The 19,893-nt window shown below is 46.8% G+C and overlaps 1 protein-coding gene across 1 annotated transcript; it reads left to right on the top strand.

The window, feature by feature from the left end:
• The first annotated feature begins 1,510 nt into the window (after window positions 1–1,510).
• LOC308487493 (zinc finger protein with KRAB and SCAN domains 4-like) lies at window positions 1,511–13,037 on the top strand. Its single transcript, XM_081025777.1, has 6 exons — window positions 1,511–1,540; window positions 3,740–4,184; window positions 5,431–5,575; window positions 6,697–6,779; window positions 7,927–8,050; window positions 9,184–13,037. The coding sequence occupies exons 2-6, from the start codon at window positions 3,783–3,785 to the stop codon at window positions 10,047–10,049; spliced, it is 1,620 nt and encodes a 539-aa protein (XP_080881903.1). The 5' UTR covers window positions 1,511–1,540; window positions 3,740–3,782; the 3' UTR covers window positions 10,050–13,037.
• The last annotated feature ends 6,856 nt before the right edge of the window (window positions 13,038–19,893 follow it).

The following is a 19,893-nucleotide window of genomic DNA, read 5'->3' as shown; positions in this document are numbered from 1 at the left end:
CTCCGAAGGCCAGGGGTCTCTCAGTCTCAGAGGAATGGAGCCCTGAACAAAGCCGACTGGAGGTTTTTATTGACCAGCATGAAGGGAGCAACAGTGTTTTATGGCACGGTCTGTGAGACTCATAAACATCCCAAGCCAATTTATCTTAGTCTCTAAACAGCCGAGGTACAAGGTCCCACTGTATCTTATTTAAGGTAAATATCTTCTCAGTGTTAAGCCTCTCAGATATTAGAGACAACTGGTCTTTGTTCTCCTCATTATATTTCTAACTGACAGCTGTTAGGGAAAAGTCAGAGCCGGCAACAGACTTTCCCAAGCAGGGGGAAGGGGAGGCAATGCCCTTTCCCATATTTGTTTAAGGCAGCTCATTGGGGTCCCCACTCGGTTCCTCCTGGCTTAGGTTGTATCTCCCGTGAGATATCTTACCCGTCTTTGGCTGCAAACCATCTTTTGGGGACCAGACAGAGAGACATAAGGTGTAAACACAAGGATGGAACAGAGTCCCAGAAAGGCACAATCTCACAGACTCTTCTTTCCTTAAGAGAAGACATGGAGGGACAATTGACTAGGCTGTTGTGCGACTACAACACATGAAGAGATATTTAGGGTGCCGGTTTGATTCCCACATGGGCCAGTGAGCTGCACCCTCCACAACTAGAGTGAAGGCAACGAGCTGCCCCTGACTTCCTCAGCGGTGCAGCCCGATGGCTCAGTGGGTTACAGCGAGAGCTGTCAACAACAAGGTCGCCGGTTCAATTCCTCATAGGATGGTGGGCTGCGCCCCCTGCAACTAAGATTGAAAATGGTGACTGGACTTGGAGCTGAGCTGCGCCCTCCACAACTAGACTGAAGGACAACCACTTGGAGCTCATGGGTCCTGGAGAGACACACTGTCCCCCAGTATTCCCCAATACAATTTTAAAAATATATATTTTCTAACTTGCACTGGTGATGGGAAATTCATTTGTGAATATAAATTTTTAAAAAAGTCTACATCCTTGCTAAGCTCTCTTCTAGAGCATCATAATTTGAATGTTAGATTATGTTGGATTTTCTATGTAAATAATTTAGCCTGCTCCTCAAAACAGTTTTGTATTTTTAATTGTTTTAACTATGTACTACAATCAGCTCTGATTTAAAAACTATATTAAAAACATGTACAGTGACACTGTTCCTCTCATCCTGGTCCTCCTTTGCACTCAGTTTCCAACCATGTACCCCTTACAGGTATCCACTCATCGTCTTATGTCTTCTTCAGGGTTTCTTTCTGACTGCACAGAAAATATAACTAATTATTTTCACTACCTTCCATTCGCAAATGTAGCAAACTACAGACAGAGACCTGCGCCTTGCTGTTCTCCTTTCATCACCGCCGGAAAGCTCATTTTTAAAAGCCCTTTTAATAGGCGCGGGGGAGGCGAGTGAACGGCGGGCTAGTGAACCACAGAGTGTCCGGCGGGCGGCGGCCAGAGAGGCCGGAAGTGGCCCCTGTGACCCGCCCCACGCGGCTCGCGGGCTTCCGGCGGTCGCCGAGTGTGTGGTGAGTCGGGGTGATCCGTGGCTGGTTTCGGTGTCCTTTAGTGGCCGTCCTCCGGCAGCTCCACAGCTGTCTTTCCCGGGTGGGGTGTGTGCGTGTCTGTCGCCCGGTAGGAGCGCGCGTGCGCACAGAAACGCTCCCGCGCAGCCGAGTCTCCCAGGAGCGAGGCCCCGGCGAGGGCCCCTGCGGCTGCCGGGGTGCAGCGGGAGGGCCCCGCGTGGGGCGCCCGACAGGTGCCGCGCGGCCAGGGCCGTTCCTGGTGGGGTCCGCGCCTCGGCGTGGCTCACCCACAGGGAAGCCCTGAGAACGGGCGCCGTGGCGTGGCCGCTCCACCCGGGGACAAGGTCATTCCCGGAGCCACACGGGACCGGACCGGGGCGCGCTTGTTTCGCCGTGGTTCGCTCCGAGCAGTGCCGCAGGCCTCGCGTGGCCCCTGTTAGCAGGAAGTGCTTTCCGCGGACGCTCAGTTGCCCACGTCCCATCCTTTCTTGTACCCGCTGTGCTGTCGAGGGTGGGATGAAGACTTAAAACTCCGGAAGGTGCAGACCGGGAGTTTTTACCCGAGTAACCGCTGCCAACCTGACATTTCATAGTTTTTCTGCCGGAGCAGTAAAGAGTCACTCACTGACACTTGAACCCGGTCAGAACAGATTTGCAGTCACTCAGGGTTTAGAGCTAGTGCCATCTGTTGCAAAGGGATCTCAGGGCTGCCCTCCCTTTTAGGGCCCAGGTCCAGTGGCCTCTGGGAATGGCCAATGACAGGGACGGGTACCCTACGAGGTACGGTGTGTGGAGCCTCCACCGCCTTCTCCTTTTCTTTCTTTCTTTCCTGGGCCTATCCAGCTTCGGAGAGAGAACTTTGTTACCTGCCTACTAAAGTTGAAGGGGACACAATCAGTTTTGTGTGCCGGCGGGTGTTCTAAGTGCTTTACAAATATTGACAAATGTGTAACAACTCCATGAGGCAGATCCTTTTATTATCCCCCTTTTAGTGATAGGGAAACCGAGGCACCGAGTGGTTAATAAGAAACACAGCCAATAAGTGGCAGAGATGAGACTTGAATCGAGGCTGTCTTGTCCCTCTGCCAGTGTTCTAACAACAATGTAGGGTAGTTCACCTAGCCTGGTTCTGGCATTGACTTTGCTTAGTGACAGCGCTCATATATGGCACGTTAGGCAGCCTCTGAATGCCCATTTGTCACTTCTCTGCAGCCGCTAACACCCGAGACTTCACAGCGAGGGCAGGGTGGGCATTCTCCCTTTGGTGTTTGTGGGACACCCCATGTATTCTCTGTCTTCAGGAGACACAGTCCCCAGTCCCCACCTGCCCACCCCATTCTGCGCCCTGTGTCCGACTATGGGAGACTTAGGGAGACTATGGGAGACTATGATGCCTGTCTGTCTTACCTGGAATGAGCTTTGTTCTTACTCACTAACCAGGTGACTCCGTCTTCTGGTCCCTAAGTTCCCTTTTGCCACTGAGACTTATCAGTAGATTTTGTAACTCAGAACTTCGTGTTTTCATTCTTTACAGCAATGATGCTAAGCTGGGGATCCTTTAGTGCCCAAGGTAAAATTTGGCAATGTCTGGAGATGGTTTTTGATTGTCATGTTGGGAGGGGTGGGTTTTGCTGTAGGCATCTAGTGGGTAGAGGCGGGGTGCTGCTGCACACCCTACTATTTACAGGATAGCCCACCAGCCTGCCACAGCATAGATTGAGGCCACCTGAATGTTAGCAGTGCTTTACACAGACAAATATTCACCTAATACTTTCACATTCCTTTGCCCTTTCACTTAGAAAACACAACAAAATTATTCTGTGTTTACTGTGTCAGGACCTGTGGAATACAAAAATGAGGAAGCTCAAGATGGAGCTGTTCTCAACACCGTCAAATTCAGCAGGGTAGACAGATTGTTAAGTGGTGAACAAGGATGGACAGCTGCTGTTGTGTGTTTCCTGTGAAGTCCATGGAGCAATCTCAGCGTGCTCTTTCCACGGAGGAGGCAGTTCATTTGGCATGAGGGGGTGAGAAGGCTCCGCAGACGAGGGGGCGTGTAGTCTGTTTGCTCGGCAGAGACGTGGCAGCAGAGGCCAGGAACCTTGGGGAAGGAATCTTCACAGCTACTCCTGGGCCTTGTCCTGTCCGGGCCCACGGAGGGCCACCTGCGTTGTACTGCTCATAGAGATTTCCTGCTTTCAGGGATCTGCTGCAGAACCTCAGGTCCAGTCCCGGAGAGCCCTGCATGGCGACAGCGTCCAGACCCAGCGAAGCCCTGGGAGCCCCGTCCTCGGACGGCCAGTCGGGGCTTCTTGTCGTCAAGGTGGAGGACGAGGAGGCCAGCTGCAGCCGCAGCCCCGCTCCGGGCCCCGAGCGCTGCCGCCAGCGCTTCCGCGGCTTCCGCTACCCCGAGGCCGCGGGGCCCCGCGAGGCGCTGGGCCGGCTGCGCCAGCTCTGCCGCCTGTGGCTGCGGCCCGAGACGCACAGCAAGGAGCAGATGCTGGAGCTGCTGGTGCTGGAGCAGTTCCTGAGCATCCTGCCCGGGGAGCTGCAGGCCCGCGTGCGCGCGCAGCATCCGGAGAGCGGGGACGCGGCGGTGGCCGCGCTGGAGAACATGGACGGGCAGTTGCCCGCGCCCGGGCCGCAGGTAGAGCCGCGCTGTTTCCCCTGAACTCGGAACGAGTTGGGCCTTCCTTTCAGACCCCGAGGTGGCAGTGTGTGCGCCGAGAACCTCCCTGGCAGCGACGTGAAGCCCGGGGCCCCTCTCACAGTGATATTTCCGAATGTGCAGAGGAACATAGAGAGGAACCCCGAAGAACACAGCTGGGCGGGACTGCAGTTAGCCAAGCGTTCCACAAATTCGTGGGAACGTTGTATCTGCATTTTCAAATGAGTGCACTAAACACTAGGCAGATCTAGGGACAGGTCCAGGAACGGTCATTTCAAGGTTCTAAGCATGCGTGACGGGGACAATATTTGTCTGCATGTGATGTGATGTGAGGTACATCTGCAGTTTCTCTTGTGACAGATCCTGGGTGTGCTTATGCCACGTGGCTCTGTTGCTTCTCTAGTAAAAATAAAGATCGTTTTTTTTCCTGCGGGAGGGAGTCCAGGGAACACAGATTCAGAACTTCTGGTGGAAAATGGGTTGACCTTGTCCTGCATCTTCTGGCCTGTTTCAGGAGGAGGAGGTTTCCTCTTTGCATTGTGTTGTGTCCTTGTGAACATTCCTTCTAGAAAAGTGTGGCCAGATCCTTGTAACCAGTGACCAAGAGGCCAGGGTTCTTGACGGGGACCTACTGAACCCGTGCCCCATGACGGAGAAGTCATTTCAAGTCACTTATCTCAGGCTCTTCATTCTTTAGAGAGAATGTCGGGGCTGCACGTGAGAAAGCAATTTGACTATAAATGTCTGGAGGGAAGGCTGCATCAACGCGGACATACCACACGCAGGGGCCTGTTAGGTGCTTTCACATACTGAGACCTCGTTGACTGGTCCCCAGAAACCTGTAAGGTAGAAATTACTGTCCTCGCTTTTCACATAAGAAGAGATGGGAGTGTTCTCTGAGGCCCCAGAGTTTTCACAGAAGTACAAATGTTATAACGAGGGATCAGAGAGTCATGGTTAAGAGAACGGGCTCTGGAGCCACTGCGTCCGATCTCCCATCATGGCATTGCCACTTGTTAGCTGGGTGACCTTGGGCAAGCTACGGAAACTCTGTACCTCAGTTTCCCCATTACAAAACTAACAGTAATAATACCCAGCTCAGAGGGTTGTTGAGTGGATCAATAATGGTAAACCTCATGGAAGTAGTGCCTGGAAAAGCGAAGGTGCTAGCACGTGCGAAGCATGATAGAAGTGTTTCATGAGTGAATAAATGAATGACTTCCAGGTGCCAGGTGGTGACCAGGGGCAGCTGCTCTGTTGCAAGATGGCAGTGTTGACACCGGCTCAGAGGTCACGAAGTGCCCGGTTCCAGCCGATGAAGGCTCTGCTCAAGCACGAATGTGTGGGATCCCAGTCCCCACCAGACAGAGGTGAGGATTATCTTGCGCCGACCTCGTCCAGTTTCGCTTCAGGTTCGCGACAAGGCAGATCTGTTGCTGGGGGCTCCACGTGCCCAGCACAGATCGACTGGACTTTGAGACTGAGACGAAAAGGGAAATTTCCAACAGTGGTGGAGAGCCTTCCTCACCAAATCTGCATATAGTAAATTAGGCTTCGTTAAGATGTGGGTTTGGAAAGAACTGATTTTTTAACAACACAGTGGTCTCCACTCATTTAACATATCTTTGTGGAGACCTCTATGTGGTAGCCGTACGGTAGGCACCAGGGGCAGAGGCGGCGTAAGACAGATTTCTTGCTGCAGTGGAGCTTACAGTCCGGTAAGGAAGATAGCACGTACATTCATAATACAATTTTAGGCACTGGTGAGTGCTGTGAAGAAGATAAGGCAGAATCGGTAAAGCCAGCCGGAATAGTCCCGAGATTATAGGACAGCTGCAGGCAGAAGAGCATAAACCCTAGGTCCGCAACGAGAACAGGATGAAAATCACTCAGTAGGAAACTGCTGCGTGTTCCCGGTGTTCGCCATGTGCTGTGAACACGTGGGCGGGTTCCCAGTATACGCGACACTGGGACACGCCAGTCATACCACGCAGTCCTTATTTCTAAAATGTAAAACTTGCTCTTCGCTTTTCGAACAAGAGCAAGTTCTATATGAGCAGACACCAGTTTCCTGCTTTCTGGGCCCAGCTCTGTCTGGCTCCTTGAGGTTTTTAAAAGTAAAGCCAAAAGCACCCCAAGAGCTACGAAAGACACCGTAACAACAGCAAGAGAAATCCTCTTATCCCTTATTTGGCGAAGTACAAGACTAAAGCATCTTCAAACGGAAGGCTCTGTTTTGTTCTCACGTTGGTTTCATTACACCATCCCTACCGAGCAGCCTGCCTTTTTCTGTAGTTTTCATCCATCTACAGAGCACACCACACGTTGGGTCCCTAGGACGGAGCTGGTGGGGTCAGGAATTCTGGAAAGGAGCACTCCGTAGGCACTTCCTGGCAGGAAGGTGCAATCCCAGCATTTGAACTCGGGTCCCACAGGCAGGGAGGCTGCATGCGAGGGTGTGGATCTCACCCAGGGCCTCTCTCCTTCCCAGCTCTGCAGGTGCCTGGGCTTGCTGTGGACAGGTGCTATACAGTGCACGCAGTGGTGGCCTCCGGGCTCATCCCAGAGTCCCAGGTAAGCTGGAGCCCCTCTCCCTCTTCCGTGCCCTCTGTTCCTGTGTGCTGCCATGGGGTCCCGCCCTCCCCACCCTAGACCCAAACCCAAGTCCTAGATGGGATTTTCATGTCCGCATCTGTGCCGCGGCTATTGACCATCTCGCTTCTTTTTGGTGCCTGGCGGAAAGCTTTGTCCTGCTCTGTCTTTTTTCCTCTAAAAAGTAAAATTGACTTATGCAGATGGTTAAGAGCTTCTCAGTGCTTTGTATTATAGTCGATTGTTAAGTAAGCAACAGCATGACATTCACTTTCTCACGATGATCTGTGACAGAGTGCCTCATAAATAACCAGGAGAAACCACTCCGTGACCGAGGGCTGCTCTCTTCCCAGAACCTTTTCCTGTTTTGTTAGGAGCTTGGGGGGCTATCTGTGTTCCCCAGATCTTCCCTATTCTGTCTCTCTGATTAGCTCCTTCTTCATAGGGATTTTCTTCTTCCAAAAGGACGCTATAGCAAATCAAACTGAAGACTTTCTTGTGATGGTGGTTTTGTTTGGTTTTGTTTTTTAAAGTTTCTGAAAAGTGTCCTGTTAGTGAGCGATTAAAAACCCACGGCCTCTGCCTTCAAGGAACTTAAACTTGAAGGGACAGATAGGGCATGTTCTTTTATCTAAACTTAGAATACAGCCTGAACAATCTTTACTTACACTGGGTTTTAATTTGCTACCCAGTTCTTCAGGCCCTTAAAGAGAGTGTTTGAGGCTCTGTAGTGTCCATTTTCTTCACTGCCTTTTCTCCCCTCAGACCTCGATTTAGTTGTATTTAAAAAAATGAGTAATGTAAATGAACCCCCACCCCACTTTGTCCCAGCACACCACTAATCTTCTGAAAGGTTTGGATTTCGTTTCGTTTTGTTCACTGTATTGGCGTTTATTTTCTAAACCGTTTCACTTTCTGAACTGTTTAGGTATTAAGAGAAGTACTTACCCCAATGTGTGTAATAGTTCTTTCCTTAAATGGCTCATGTGATTAGAGATCAGATTAAGTGGGTCAAAGGGTGCCACACAGGCTCTTTTTCACAGGGCCCCTTTCAGGGGATGTTTATTCTTTGCATGATTGGGAGTGATCTTGGACGAGGGGAACTAGGTGGGATTCCCTGTTGTTGCAGGGGCTGCTGAAAATGGAAGATGTGGCTCTCGCTGTGTCCCCTGGATGGACAGAGCTAGATTCATCTCGGGTGAAGTCGTACAGAGATGAAAGGCAGGAGGACGGTGGCCCTCTGACCTCCCTGGGTAAGAGCAATGGGCACTGATTGCTTGTAAGGTTTCCTGGCTTCCTTTGTGTGAGAAGCAACTGGGCTGTTTGAAGCCACGATTTGCCTTCAGAAGCCTGTTGCGGACTAGCTCTCTGACAGGTTTTCCTCCCTGCCCAGTCAGTGCTCTATTCATGTTAAATGGGAGGGTGCAGATACAACAGGCCTGGCTCATCGCAGATGCTAGGTCAACGTTGCTGGTCCTGAGCGAGGAGAATGCGGGGGCTCTTCAGGTCATGGGCCGGGGGACCACAGAGTGGGAGATCTGGAAGTGTCTTAGAGATTGATGACGGAGCCTGACCTTGGAGATGAACGTCTACAGGCACCCAGATGGCCTGGCTTCTGAGTTCACACAGCTCGTTAGTGGCACCGTGGGACTCCGACTCAGCTCTCTCAGCGCAGAAGCCAGTTCCATTTGGGGACCGTGTCTCTGCCTGGGATAAAGGCAGAGATGAGTACCCTGTTTCCCTGAAAATAAGACCTAATTGGACAGTGAGTTCTAATGCGTCGTTTGGCAGAAAAATTAACATAAGACCCGGTCTTATATAACACCAGGTTTTATCATAAAATATGACTCGGTATTATATTAATTAATTATTAAATATTATATTATATAGATCCAGTCTTATAGTAAAATAAGATCAGGCCTTATGTTAATTTTTGCTCCAAAAGACACATTCGAGCTGATTATCCGGCTAGGTCTTATTTTCAGGGAAACACGGCATGCTTTTCATTGCTCAGTGACTAATCTCTGAGTTCCCACTGTTTCTTACAGAACACTTCAGAAGCCCTTTCCCTCACCTTACCTCCTTCCACCTTCTGCCCAGCCATTTTATCACCCAGCACTAGGTGCATGGCCCTGCCTACCTGTCCTTATAACTTGGAGCCTCTGCATGTGTCCCGAGCACAGTCGACACCACTTTCCTCCATCCTTAGCCTGGACCCTTCTTCCTCTGAGCACCCCTTCCTCTTCATTTCCATCCTGATTCCTGTACTGAAATCCTCATCTATGGCTTATACAGACCTCTGTAATTCACGCCACCCTGGGGTCATCAGACAGCTTTTTTCCATGGCAGGGCATAATTGACAGTTGCTGGTCATTTGTTATTTCAGGTGGTGAAATGCAGAATAAGATCAGGGAATTGCCTCTAGATGAGAAACATCCAGAAGAGGAGCTTGGGGCAGACACCCCAAACCACCTGGGTGAAGCCATCGCCCAGATCCCTGCATGTGCAGAAGCTGGTGAGCAGGAGGGCAAATTACACAGAAAGCAGAAAAGCGCCACGGGGAGGAGGCGGCACATCTGCCATGAATGTGGGAAGAGTTTTGCTCAGAGTTCAGGCCTGACTAAGCACAGGAGAATCCACACTGGGGAGAAGCCCTACGAGTGTGAGGACTGTGGCAAGTCCTTCATTGGGAGCTCTGCTCTCATCATTCACCAGAGAGTCCACACTGGGGAGAAACCCTATGAGTGTGACGAATGTGGGAAGGCCTTCATTCAGAGCTCAGACCTCACCAAGCACCAGAGAACTCACACTGGGGAAAAGCCCTACGAATGTGATGAGTGTGGAAAGACCTTTAGCCAGAGCTGCAGCCTCCTGGAACATCACAAAATCCACACTGGGGAGAAGCCATACCAGTGCGACATATGTGGCAAAGCCTTTAGGCGGAATTCACATCTCCTGAGACATCGGAAGATCCATAGTGATAAAAGCGTTCAGGATCCTGAACACGGGGAGAGCTGGGAGAGTCAGGGGACGCTGGAGAGTCACGAGGGGAACATTGAGGCTCCCGTGTCTTATCGATGTAATGAGTGTGAGAGGAGTTTCACTAGGAGTAGAAGCCTTATTGAACATCACAAAATCCACACTGGAGAGAAGCCGTATCCGTGTGATGCATGTGGAAAAGGCTTCACCCGGACTTCATACCTTGTTCAACATCAGAGGAGCCACGTTGGGAAAACAATTCAGTCTCGGTGACCTACGTATTACGTGACAAAGTTGAAGTGAAGCCACCCTGGAACCCTTCCTGACTACAGAAACTGTGCTGGGGATGTATTGCCCCTGTACACCGTCAGGTGTATGTGTGAGGGAAAATATAGCGCGTGGCCGAGATGAATTATCTTCTACATTCTAGGTGACTAGAAAAAAACTTGTTGGAAAGGAAGCGTTGTCTGGAAGAGGTAGGACCTCAAGTGGTTTGCTCTCACCTACTGGACTTCGAGGGCTTCCAGACTGACTCACCACCCCCAGCCATCAGTTGATGACAGATCCTGGGTAGATGGCTGATATGGGGCTGCTCTGTGACCCCTCATTTTGCCTATGTGAACCCTTCACCAGTGGGTTGGATCAGTAACATCTGTACCCCACCATTGTGCCTTGCATGTAGGTGCTACAAATGTTTATTAAACAGACCACTGCATTGACCTTCATTTCTCGGACAATCTGGTGTCTAGATTTCTAGGAATTTCTATCTAAGGTCATTTTTGTTTGTCTAATTCTCTGAGGTTCTAGATTCTGAGTCAATCTAAGGCATTCACTGCCAAGTACATAGAAATTTCAGTACAGAATGTGCAAGGGCTGAGGATTGTTTATTTAAAATATGACAATGGATCTAGTGGAACATAAACTTAAACCAAGTTTTAGTAAATAGCTGAAAACATTGTCTCTTTTTCTTAATAAAAGCTAATAACCTTATCTTTTTTTTATGAAGGAAAAATGGCCAGGTAATTAGGGTGAGGGGGTAGCCTTTAGAATCTCAAAGCTTATTAATGGTTGATTTATACTTGGACTCTAAATGTTCTGATTCCCATTTTAATGTATTATAGAACTTACTATTCCAAATTAATTTTCCCCTTCTGCACCACAGTAACAACTGCCACCAAAAGAATTTCTGAAAGGATTTTGTAATAAAAGGATGGGGCACCAAGAATCCAACATGAAAGGCATAATAGAGAGGTGACAGAGTTTCCTTTTGCCTCATCATGGATTTGCCGATAGAAAGTGATGTTTGCAGAAGATAGAGTTCTGCAGGATTCTGTACAACGCATTTAAAATCCTGAAGTTTGAATAGTCAAGACTGCTTATTAACTGTTGTTCAGGATTTCTTTTGTTTTATTCTTGTATGTTTACAAATTTCTATACCTCCTATGTCGACTTTCTGTAGGCTTTTACATATTTGAAACTTCCGTGTTTTGGTTTACTCAACACATTTTTCGTGTTTACCGGGGGTGCCAAGAAAATGTATACGAATGGACACTTTGGTCAGTGTTGCTCAAGCAGTAGTTTGCCATAATCATAAGTTTCTGGACGCTGATGGTAACCACTTTCAGCACCTCTTGTAATCGCAGAAGTCATACATGACTTGTATTAATTTTTAATAGTTTTTTCCTTTTTAAAAATGTGTATACTTTTGGGCACCCTATGTATTATATGCCAGACTTTTTTCTAGGCTATGGTGATATTATGAGATACTACTGTTGTTTAGGTATAACTTACTATTAAACTTATAGGGAGAGAGACAGAGAGATTGATTGATTCCTAGAAACAGTCCTGATGATTTTAATGGAAAACAGAATGACAGGTTTGTACTTGTAGAAAGTGCAGATTGAGAAGCTGAAAAAGTATTTTGCTCTATTATACATGAACGGTGAATTATAAAGAGAGAGAAAAGGAGAGAATAAACATTGGGTTGGGGGTCTCCTTAGTTGTTGCTGGAAATCGTGTTGATGATCATGCAGGATTAGTCCTCCCACAACATGAAGTTTGGATACAATAACTTAAATCATTCCCAGTGGAAGCTTTCCAATCAATAAACACGATTTCAGCTTCATACCCAAAGGTTCCATTGGTTTATGCATTAAAATATACTGTTCCACTTTGATTAAAATTCGTAATGGTAAATTATGTATGCATCTTTAGAAAAATAATATTTTTTTATCTATACAAAACAGAATTAGGAGACCCAGTCTGAAATGTTTCAATTCTTCATGGAAAATCAAGATAAAGGGTTTGGAGGTGTACAAATTTGCAACTTATTCAGGACAATTAGGTTTAATTTTCTGAGTCTTGAATTACCTTTAGAGTTCATGCCATCATGGAAAGGCAGCATCCCTTGCAGTTAAGAACTCATGCTGTAGAGTCAGATTAAATCCTGCCTCTGCCACTTATGAGGTGAGTCACCCTGTGAAAATTACTGCTATGATGTCAAATAAATATATTTAAACTTAAATGTTACCAGTAGAGATTTGATTGGCTTATGTATATGTTGAAAAGTTGTTATATACTTGTTGATAAATTGTTCTTGTGTGTATTTCATTAGAAAACTAAGAACCTACCTATATTTATAGTCAAAATTTATTTAGTACAGTAGTCATGTTTCTTACATTTTTCCTACAGTGACTGGTAAATCATTCAGCCTGCTACTGTGTTTTAATAATTATCCCAAAATTTTTATGACTATGTTAAGGTTAATCAATGTTTATATATTCCCTAAATAAGAAACTTAATACCTTCCTCTTCCCCATCAAAATTCCTATCTTAATCCAGGTTTCTATTTTCAGATTAATATAAATGTAACTTTCTTTCCAATGTAACTTTTATGCTTATCTCCAAATGCAAGCTAACCTCCCAAAGATGAGCAACCTAGGTTGTAAGTATCTCTACTAAATCTGTTAGGGATTGCTTTTTGAAAATCATGCATAGATTCTTCCCGAATATTAGCTAAGAACTATCTATTGGGAATTGCTTTTTGAATGCTAGTAATAGGAACAGATAACAATGGCTTAAACAAGGTAGCTATCTGTATTTACCTCACATAAAAATGATCACATTGGGGGTAGGGGGAGAGGAAGATTCAGGTAGAGACTGATCACCAACTCTTGGTAATGATTCTGCCCTAGAGGAGGTCGGCGAAGCCAGGAGAGGAGTGGCTTGACAATGCACAACAGAAGAGTGGTTTCAGAGCCCTGCTGTAAAAAAAAAAAAAAAAAAAAAAACACACAACAAACGTAAATGAACAAGAGAACGTGCTATGGTGACATTCCAATATGTAGGCCAAAATCTATGTCCAGAGGATTGAACTCCTCAGGTGTTGTTAGACTGAGGACCTCAGTTCCTCCAGAGCTGTGGGCAGCAGGCTTTCCACATCTGCTGGCCACACGGGCCTTTTCCATGGGGCAGGTCATTACAGGAGCAGCGTTCCTCCTACAGGTAGAGGACTGGACAGAAACCAGTTTCCCTTGGGAGAGTCTGAGGACCTGGACCTGTGTCAGTTCCAAACCCACTCTTAAACTTGCCTCTTGCAAGTATTAATTTATCTCTTAACATTTAAAAAATTTAATTTATTTTACCTCAGAGTGCCCAGTGTCTTGCAATAAAAAATGTCCTAGCTGACACACAATTAATAATCACTGAGACTCCCTCTGCATGGTGTCCTCACTGGGTGGGGCACGGCTGGGTGACGTGAGGACACTAGATGGGCTGAGACCTCAGTGGAGCTGCCAAACAGCTCTGTCCTTGTTCCTTCCCTGTCTTGGGAGAGGGAACCCCAGGACAATGAGATGAGAACCAGCAGGGGAAAAGGTGGCTAATTGAAGAGATGGCTAATTGATCTGTTTGTATTTTCCTCATTTTACGGTCCATTTTATGAATGTGTGTTGTTATTTTGAAATCTATTTTGATGCAACAAGTTTGTCTTACTGTACTCTTACTTTCTCCTCTCTTTCCAGAATTGTTACAATTAATGAAAAAATATCGATGCATTATTATTCACTAAAGTCTGTATTCAGGTTACCACAATCAGGCTCAGTCTCAGTGCTGGCACCTCTCTCAGTTAAAACCCACACCTGTTATCCAACCAGACAGGTTAATGCTGTCGGCTGGGGTACCTGGTGAGTGAACTGGGGTGGTATGATAGGAAATGAGACCCGGAGAAGAATATGAGGCCTGATGAAGTCTCAACACTGTGCTGATGATAGACTTTACTCTCTAGCCCAAGTGAAGCTGTTGGTAGTTCTAGGCACAGAGAGTGACAGGATTAGATCCCTAACTTAGTTAGAAAGGTCTAGCTGGTCACAGTGTGGAGGTTGCACTGGACGACAGAGGGTCAGGAAGCAGGGAGACCAGTGGGAAGACTGAGAGGTGCTGCTGGCCTGAGCTGAGGCGGGGACCATGAGTTTGGAGAGGAGCGGGGGTGAGAAGACCAGGGAGGGGCTGTGATGAGCTCTGCCCTGTGGATGAAGCTGGCACAGGTTCCGGAGTCAGCACTGGGGCTGGGGCTGTGTGGACACCAACAGGAGAGCTCATTTGCCACCAAGAGACTATTCACTAAACTCTTGATCCTTCCAGCCCATAGAAGAAGGTAGAGAAAGGACTGAGAAGGGAAAGGGGGGGTGTTTTCTTTCTTTTAATATTTCCTCGGCCTGCTTGCCTTTGTTCGTGAGGCGTTGTTACAACCTATATCCTGGAATGCCTTCCTGTGATGACTGACCTACTCTCCAATAACACACTTACTAGGTTAGAGCAAAAGAAATAATTTGTAAAACCCCCACAGTGTTGGGGGAGCCTGGGAGGAGAATTACTGGCCAGGGCACTGCTAGCTCCTGGAAACCGCTGCTGCTGAGAGCTCGGGGACGTCTGCCGGCATAGTCAGCGATGTTTTTGTTCACCCTGTCGTCCTTCCTGGTCTATTTCTGTGGGGTTGGAAGAATTTAGAAGTGCTGCCTGTCCTTTTCCCCTCCTCTACATGTAGATTGGCAGGAAAATATGTTTGTGAAGCTAGCTTCTTGGGAGTAGCGACTAACACATTTTCTTTATTGAATCTCTCCTCCCAGAGGTGTTCATTTTTTGTGTCTATGTCTCTTGTGTCGTTTGTTGTAACAAGGAAATACCACAGGGACAGAAAGCCTTTGGCTTCTTCGGTTAAGCTGTGAAAAGGCTTATCGGTTCGAGTAGCTATTAAAATCCTATCTTCAGTGGTCAGACTATGGATGCTTTGAATTTGAAAAACTTCATTATTGGAAAATGTGTCAGAGAACTCTTATGGCAAACAGCTGTTTGATTGTACCCTAGAGAAAGACCCCCTTTTTTTAAAAAAATTATTTATTTATTTATTTATAACACGACTTTATTGGGAACAATGTATACTTCCAGGACTTTTTTTCCAAGTCAAGTTGTTGTCCTTTCAGTCTTAGTTATGGAGGGTGCCGTTCAGCTTCAAGTTGTCCTTTCAGCCTTAATTGTGGAGGGCGCAGCTCAGCTCCAGGTCCAGTTGCCGTTGCTAGTTGCAGGGGGCGCAGCCCACCATCCCTTGTGGGACTCTAGTTGTTGAACCAGCAACCTTGTGGTTGAGAGGACACTGGCCCATGTGAGAATCGAACCGGCAGCCTTTGGAGTTAGGAGCACGGAGCTCTAACCACCTGAGCCACCGGGCCGGCCAAGACCCCATTTTCAATACAAATAAATGTAAGGAAATTTAACTATTCTTAATATTTTCAATGAGTATTTAGTTTCTTGGGTCATATCAGATGCTAATATTGATATTAGCTTTAAAAAAGGCAGAAGGGAAAATCAAGAGATGTGCAAATGTTAAAAACCTTTCTGGAGATTTAAGATTTAGAGAACTGTTATGTTGAAACAGGTTTTAAAGGATTTAATAACCAATCAGAAACTTGACAAAAAATGGAAGCTGATTTCTCAGTCTGAAAGAACTGAGAAAATCTCAGCATCTGCCCCTGGCCCTCTGCTGAGTAGATCTGAAATGTAAACACAGCCCACAACTGCCCCAGGCCTGCTGAGCTAAATAAAAAAAAAACTTCAAAAGGGGCACTTTTAACAATACAAGCCTCCCTCGTCCAGCCTGGCTCCCCTTTTCCTGCCTCCTCAAAGACTGCAGCACAAATAAAACCCTGAGCACAATCCCCTTAGTAGTGGACAGGAAAACTCCATGCAGGAGCCTCACAAAACTTTACCTGCCACGTGTGTTCAGCTTTTCCTGAGTTACCTGTAAATCTCCCATTTTCACATCTAACATCCAAGAGGCCACTCCCACCCTTTTCTAAAATTTCTAACATTTACCTGATGTCTCCTCACTTTCTTTGGAAATTTCATGGTTATGTGAATTCTAGGTGTGCATGTATTACAATTCCTGGTTTCTGGGGTTGGATAGAAGTTAGAAGGCATGCGAGGCTTTTGTCTCTTTTCTGAATTTAGATCGGCAGAAAAAAAATATTTGTTCAGCTAACTTCTTGCACCTAGAGACTTTAGAGTTTTGTATATTTTTTCCTCCCAGAGATGTTCGATTTTTCCTGTGTCTGTGTCTTTCGTGTCGTTTGTCCTAAGAAGGAAATACCACAGGGACAGAACACAAGCACAGGATCCCCTAAGCCTGTCGTTGGAGCCGGCCCCACAGGCTGGGGAGTTAAGCGGTTCTCTCCAGAACGGCGTCTGCGGAGACAAACTTTGCTCTGGGTCCCTGTCTAGAAACCGCTTGAGGTTTTCCTTTTCTTCTCATTCTGTGTCCCAGGAGCTTGGCTTTGTGACCAAGGAAACTAATCCTCTCCGGTCGCCACCATCGGCCAGGTGCACTCACTCCATTGTGCCTGGTGGCCAGTGGGATAAGCTGGGGTTCCCTTGCGCCTCTGCCTGGCTGTGCCAGCTCCCAGGGGAGTGTGTCCTGAGGGGCCTCTGCCCATAAGGGGCATCTGTCCCCCTAACCTTCCTCACCCGTTAGTGCTGGGCAGATCCCAGTCCAGTAGCACCTCCTGGGGGCCACAAATTAGTGGGTTTTGGGCTGGAGGTGCCTTACATTTTGTGGGAGACCTGAGACACCCTGTCCACTCCACCATCCCTACTGCCTGTGTGAGGAAAGTCTGTGCTTTCTCTCATTGTCTTTGTTTACCTTCTCCTCTGGGGGCTGCGTCTTCTGCACTCTGTATAGAGGGGCCTCTGGCCTCCTGGCCTGACCTTGAAAAACTTTTTGTATAAAACTAGAAACTTTTGGTATAAAGCTAAATGCTTTGTCAAATCACACCTTTTGGTCAAGTAGCTCAACTGAGAATACAGGTAGGGAGTTATTTAAATATGAAACACAACAAAAGAAGTCTGAATACTCAGAATCTTGGTTTAGGTCCTAAAGTATCTGATAATACATAGATAACAAAACATTGCTATTAAGTCCTTTCTGCCATTTATTTCATTTGTGTAGTAACCATATTGAGAAAAATCTCCAATTATTGGATTGTAATTTATATAAGTTACACTTAGAGAACTAATGTTCCTAGTGTTTAAGTTCCGGTGATAGAGCACTGTTAAAAGTGTATTCTGGGGGTGCCTGGTTAGCTCACTTGGTTAGAGCGTGGGGCTGAGAACACCAAGGTGGTCTGTTCATTCCCCACACGGGCCACCGTGAGCTGCACCCTCCTTAACAAACGAAATAAAGAAAAAGAAAAAATAGAAAAAAAGTCCTTCTGTGTTTTATAACATAAAGCTGTAAATGACAATGATAAAGAAGTTAAATGTGTATTTAAAAAAAATCACCTGACTTAGACGGATGGGTCTATTTCTGGGCCCTCAATACCATTCCATTGATCTCTATGTGTATCTCTATGCCGGTGTCACCATGTTTTCCTCACTGTGGCTGTGTACTAAGAATCACGTTTGGGAAGGGTGAGCCTCAACTTGATTTGGTTTTTAGAGATTGTTATGGCTCTTTGGCATTCCTGGAAATTTCCTATGAGTATTAGGATCAGTTTATGCATTTTCCCCCAAGGGCCTGGGGGACTTTTCACAGGAATGACACTGAATCCGTACATCTCATCTGTTCTGTTGCCTCTGAACAATTTCCATCACCAGGGGATGGCCTCGCGTTTATTTAGGTAGTTTTCTATAATTTTAATTTGTTTCAGCAAACAAAGACACTGTTTTGTAATTTTCAGTGTAGAAGTCTTGCACTTTGATTAAAAGTATTCCTAAGGATTTTGTCAACATTCATGTTATTTAAAATGGACTAGTTTTCTTAAACTCCTTTTGAGATTATTCCTTGCTAGTGTATACAAATAAAACAGATTTCTGTGTATTGATGTTTTGTCTTTTAACTATGATGTAGAACATTATCACATCTCTATAAGGGATATAGGTCTGTATATTCTGTTTTTGTGACCTACTTCTGATTTGACTGGTTGGGGGCTATTATTGTCCTACGGGGCTAGGGTTGGGGCTGAGGTGGATTTTGGTGCTGAGTTAGGGGTTAAGGTTAAGATTATGGGTTACAGTTCAGTTGTGGTTTATGTGTATTGTTTATGACTACATGTATGTTATATGGTTTATGGAATTGATTATGGATTACGTTTATGGTTCATGGCTATGTGTTTTTGGTTATAGTTTATGGTTATAGTCATGGTTTACGGATATGGTTCATAGTTTGTGGCTTCTGGTGATAGTTTAGTATTATGTTGAGGGTTTAGGTTATGGTTTATGCTGTTGGTTATGGTTGTAAGGTTTTACAGTTTATGTTACGGTTTAGATTTAGGCTTAGGGCTAAGGGTTTAGTGTTTAGGTTTTAAAGGTTAGGTTTTAGGTTTGGGGTTAGGGTTAGAGCTCAGTGATGTGGAATCTGTTGATTTCCCGACCCAGCATCTGTTCTCTGGCCCCAGTCCAGCACCGCAGCTTCCAGGGAACTCCTCTCAGTTGCTTCCGGTCCTACCTGACATATCAGAATCGAGACCCCTGGATGGGGAAGATGAGGACACTGGGTGGGGACTGATCTCAGGGAAACTTCCAAACTGGTCTGTCCCCATTCCTTCCCTGTCCCGGGAGAGTGAACTCCAGAGCAATGTGATGAGAATAAGCGGGAGGAAGAGGTCCTGGATGGCTAATTGGTTAGTATTTGCCTTATTTTAGGGTCCATTTTGTTAATAGCAATCATCCATTTCGATGCAATAGATTTATCTTATTTTAGTTTTATTTCCTCCTCTCCTTCCAGAATTGTTACACTCAGCGAACAAATTCTGATGCATTATTGTTCACCAAAGTCTGTATTTTATTCAGGTTCCTGCACTCAGGCTCGGTCTCAGTGTTTGCACCGCTATCTGTTAAAGCCGACACCAGTCAGGTTAATGCTGACAGCTGGGGTACCCGGTGACTGAATTGTGGTGTTATGATAAGAAATGAGACCAGGAGAAGAAAAAGAGGCCTGATAAAGATAACGGACATCCTGCCGATGACAGACTTTATTCCCTACCCTAGAAGGAAGCTGTTGGTAGTTGTAGTCACAGGAAATGACAGGATCAGATCCCTAACTTAGAAAGATGGAGCTGGTCACAGTGTGGAGGTTGCACTGGACGAGAGAAGGACGGTAGCAGGGAGACCAGTGAGAAGAGTGGTGAGAGGCGCTCTGGCCTGAGCTGAGACAAGGGCCCTGAATTTGGAGATGAGCAGGGTTTGAAGACCCGGGAGGGGCTGTGGTGAGCGCTGCCCTGAGGACGAAGCTGGCACAGGTGCCAGAGTCAGCACTCAGGGGACTGTGGCTGTGTGGACACCAACAGGAGGGCTCATTCTGCCACCAGGAGGCTGTTTGCTAAACGATCCTTCCATCCCATGGATGTAGAGAAAGGACTGAGAAGGGAAGAGGGAGGGGGAGTTAGGCTCATCACATGTGGGGCAGGAGCTGACCTCCATCACCTCACTGACCTCACAGCCACCCTGAGAGGGAGCGGTTGTCCCCACCTGACAGGTGAGGAGACTGACTTTCCATGTGTTTGCCTGAAGTCACACACTAGTATGTGGAGGGGACAGTCGCCAGCTCTACACCTGTTTAGGGCTCAGG

Source organism: Rhinolophus hipposideros, assembly GCF_964194185.1.
Source record: "Rhinolophus hipposideros genome assembly, chromosome: 19".
NCBI classification, from domain to species: domain Eukaryota; kingdom Metazoa; phylum Chordata; class Mammalia; order Chiroptera; family Rhinolophidae; genus Rhinolophus; species Rhinolophus hipposideros.
This window is presented reverse-complemented; position numbering and strand designations above follow the sequence as displayed.

What these genes read in the sequence shown, in the direction of transcription:
- LOC308487493 (XM_081025777.1), top strand. Translation starts at nt 3,783, where the DNA reads ATGGCGACAGCGTCCAGACCCAGCGAAGCCCTGGGAGCCCCGTCCTCG. An exon ending in CCAGTCCCCACCAGACAGAG is followed by an intron (nt 5,576 to 6,696) that starts GTGAGGATTATC and finishes TCTCCTTCCCAG; the next exon opens with CTCTGCAGGTGCCTGGGCTT. An exon ending in GGCTCATCCCAGAGTCCCAG is followed by an intron (nt 6,780 to 7,926) that starts GTAAGCTGGAGC and finishes CTGTTGTTGCAG; the next exon opens with GGGCTGCTGAAAATGGAAGA.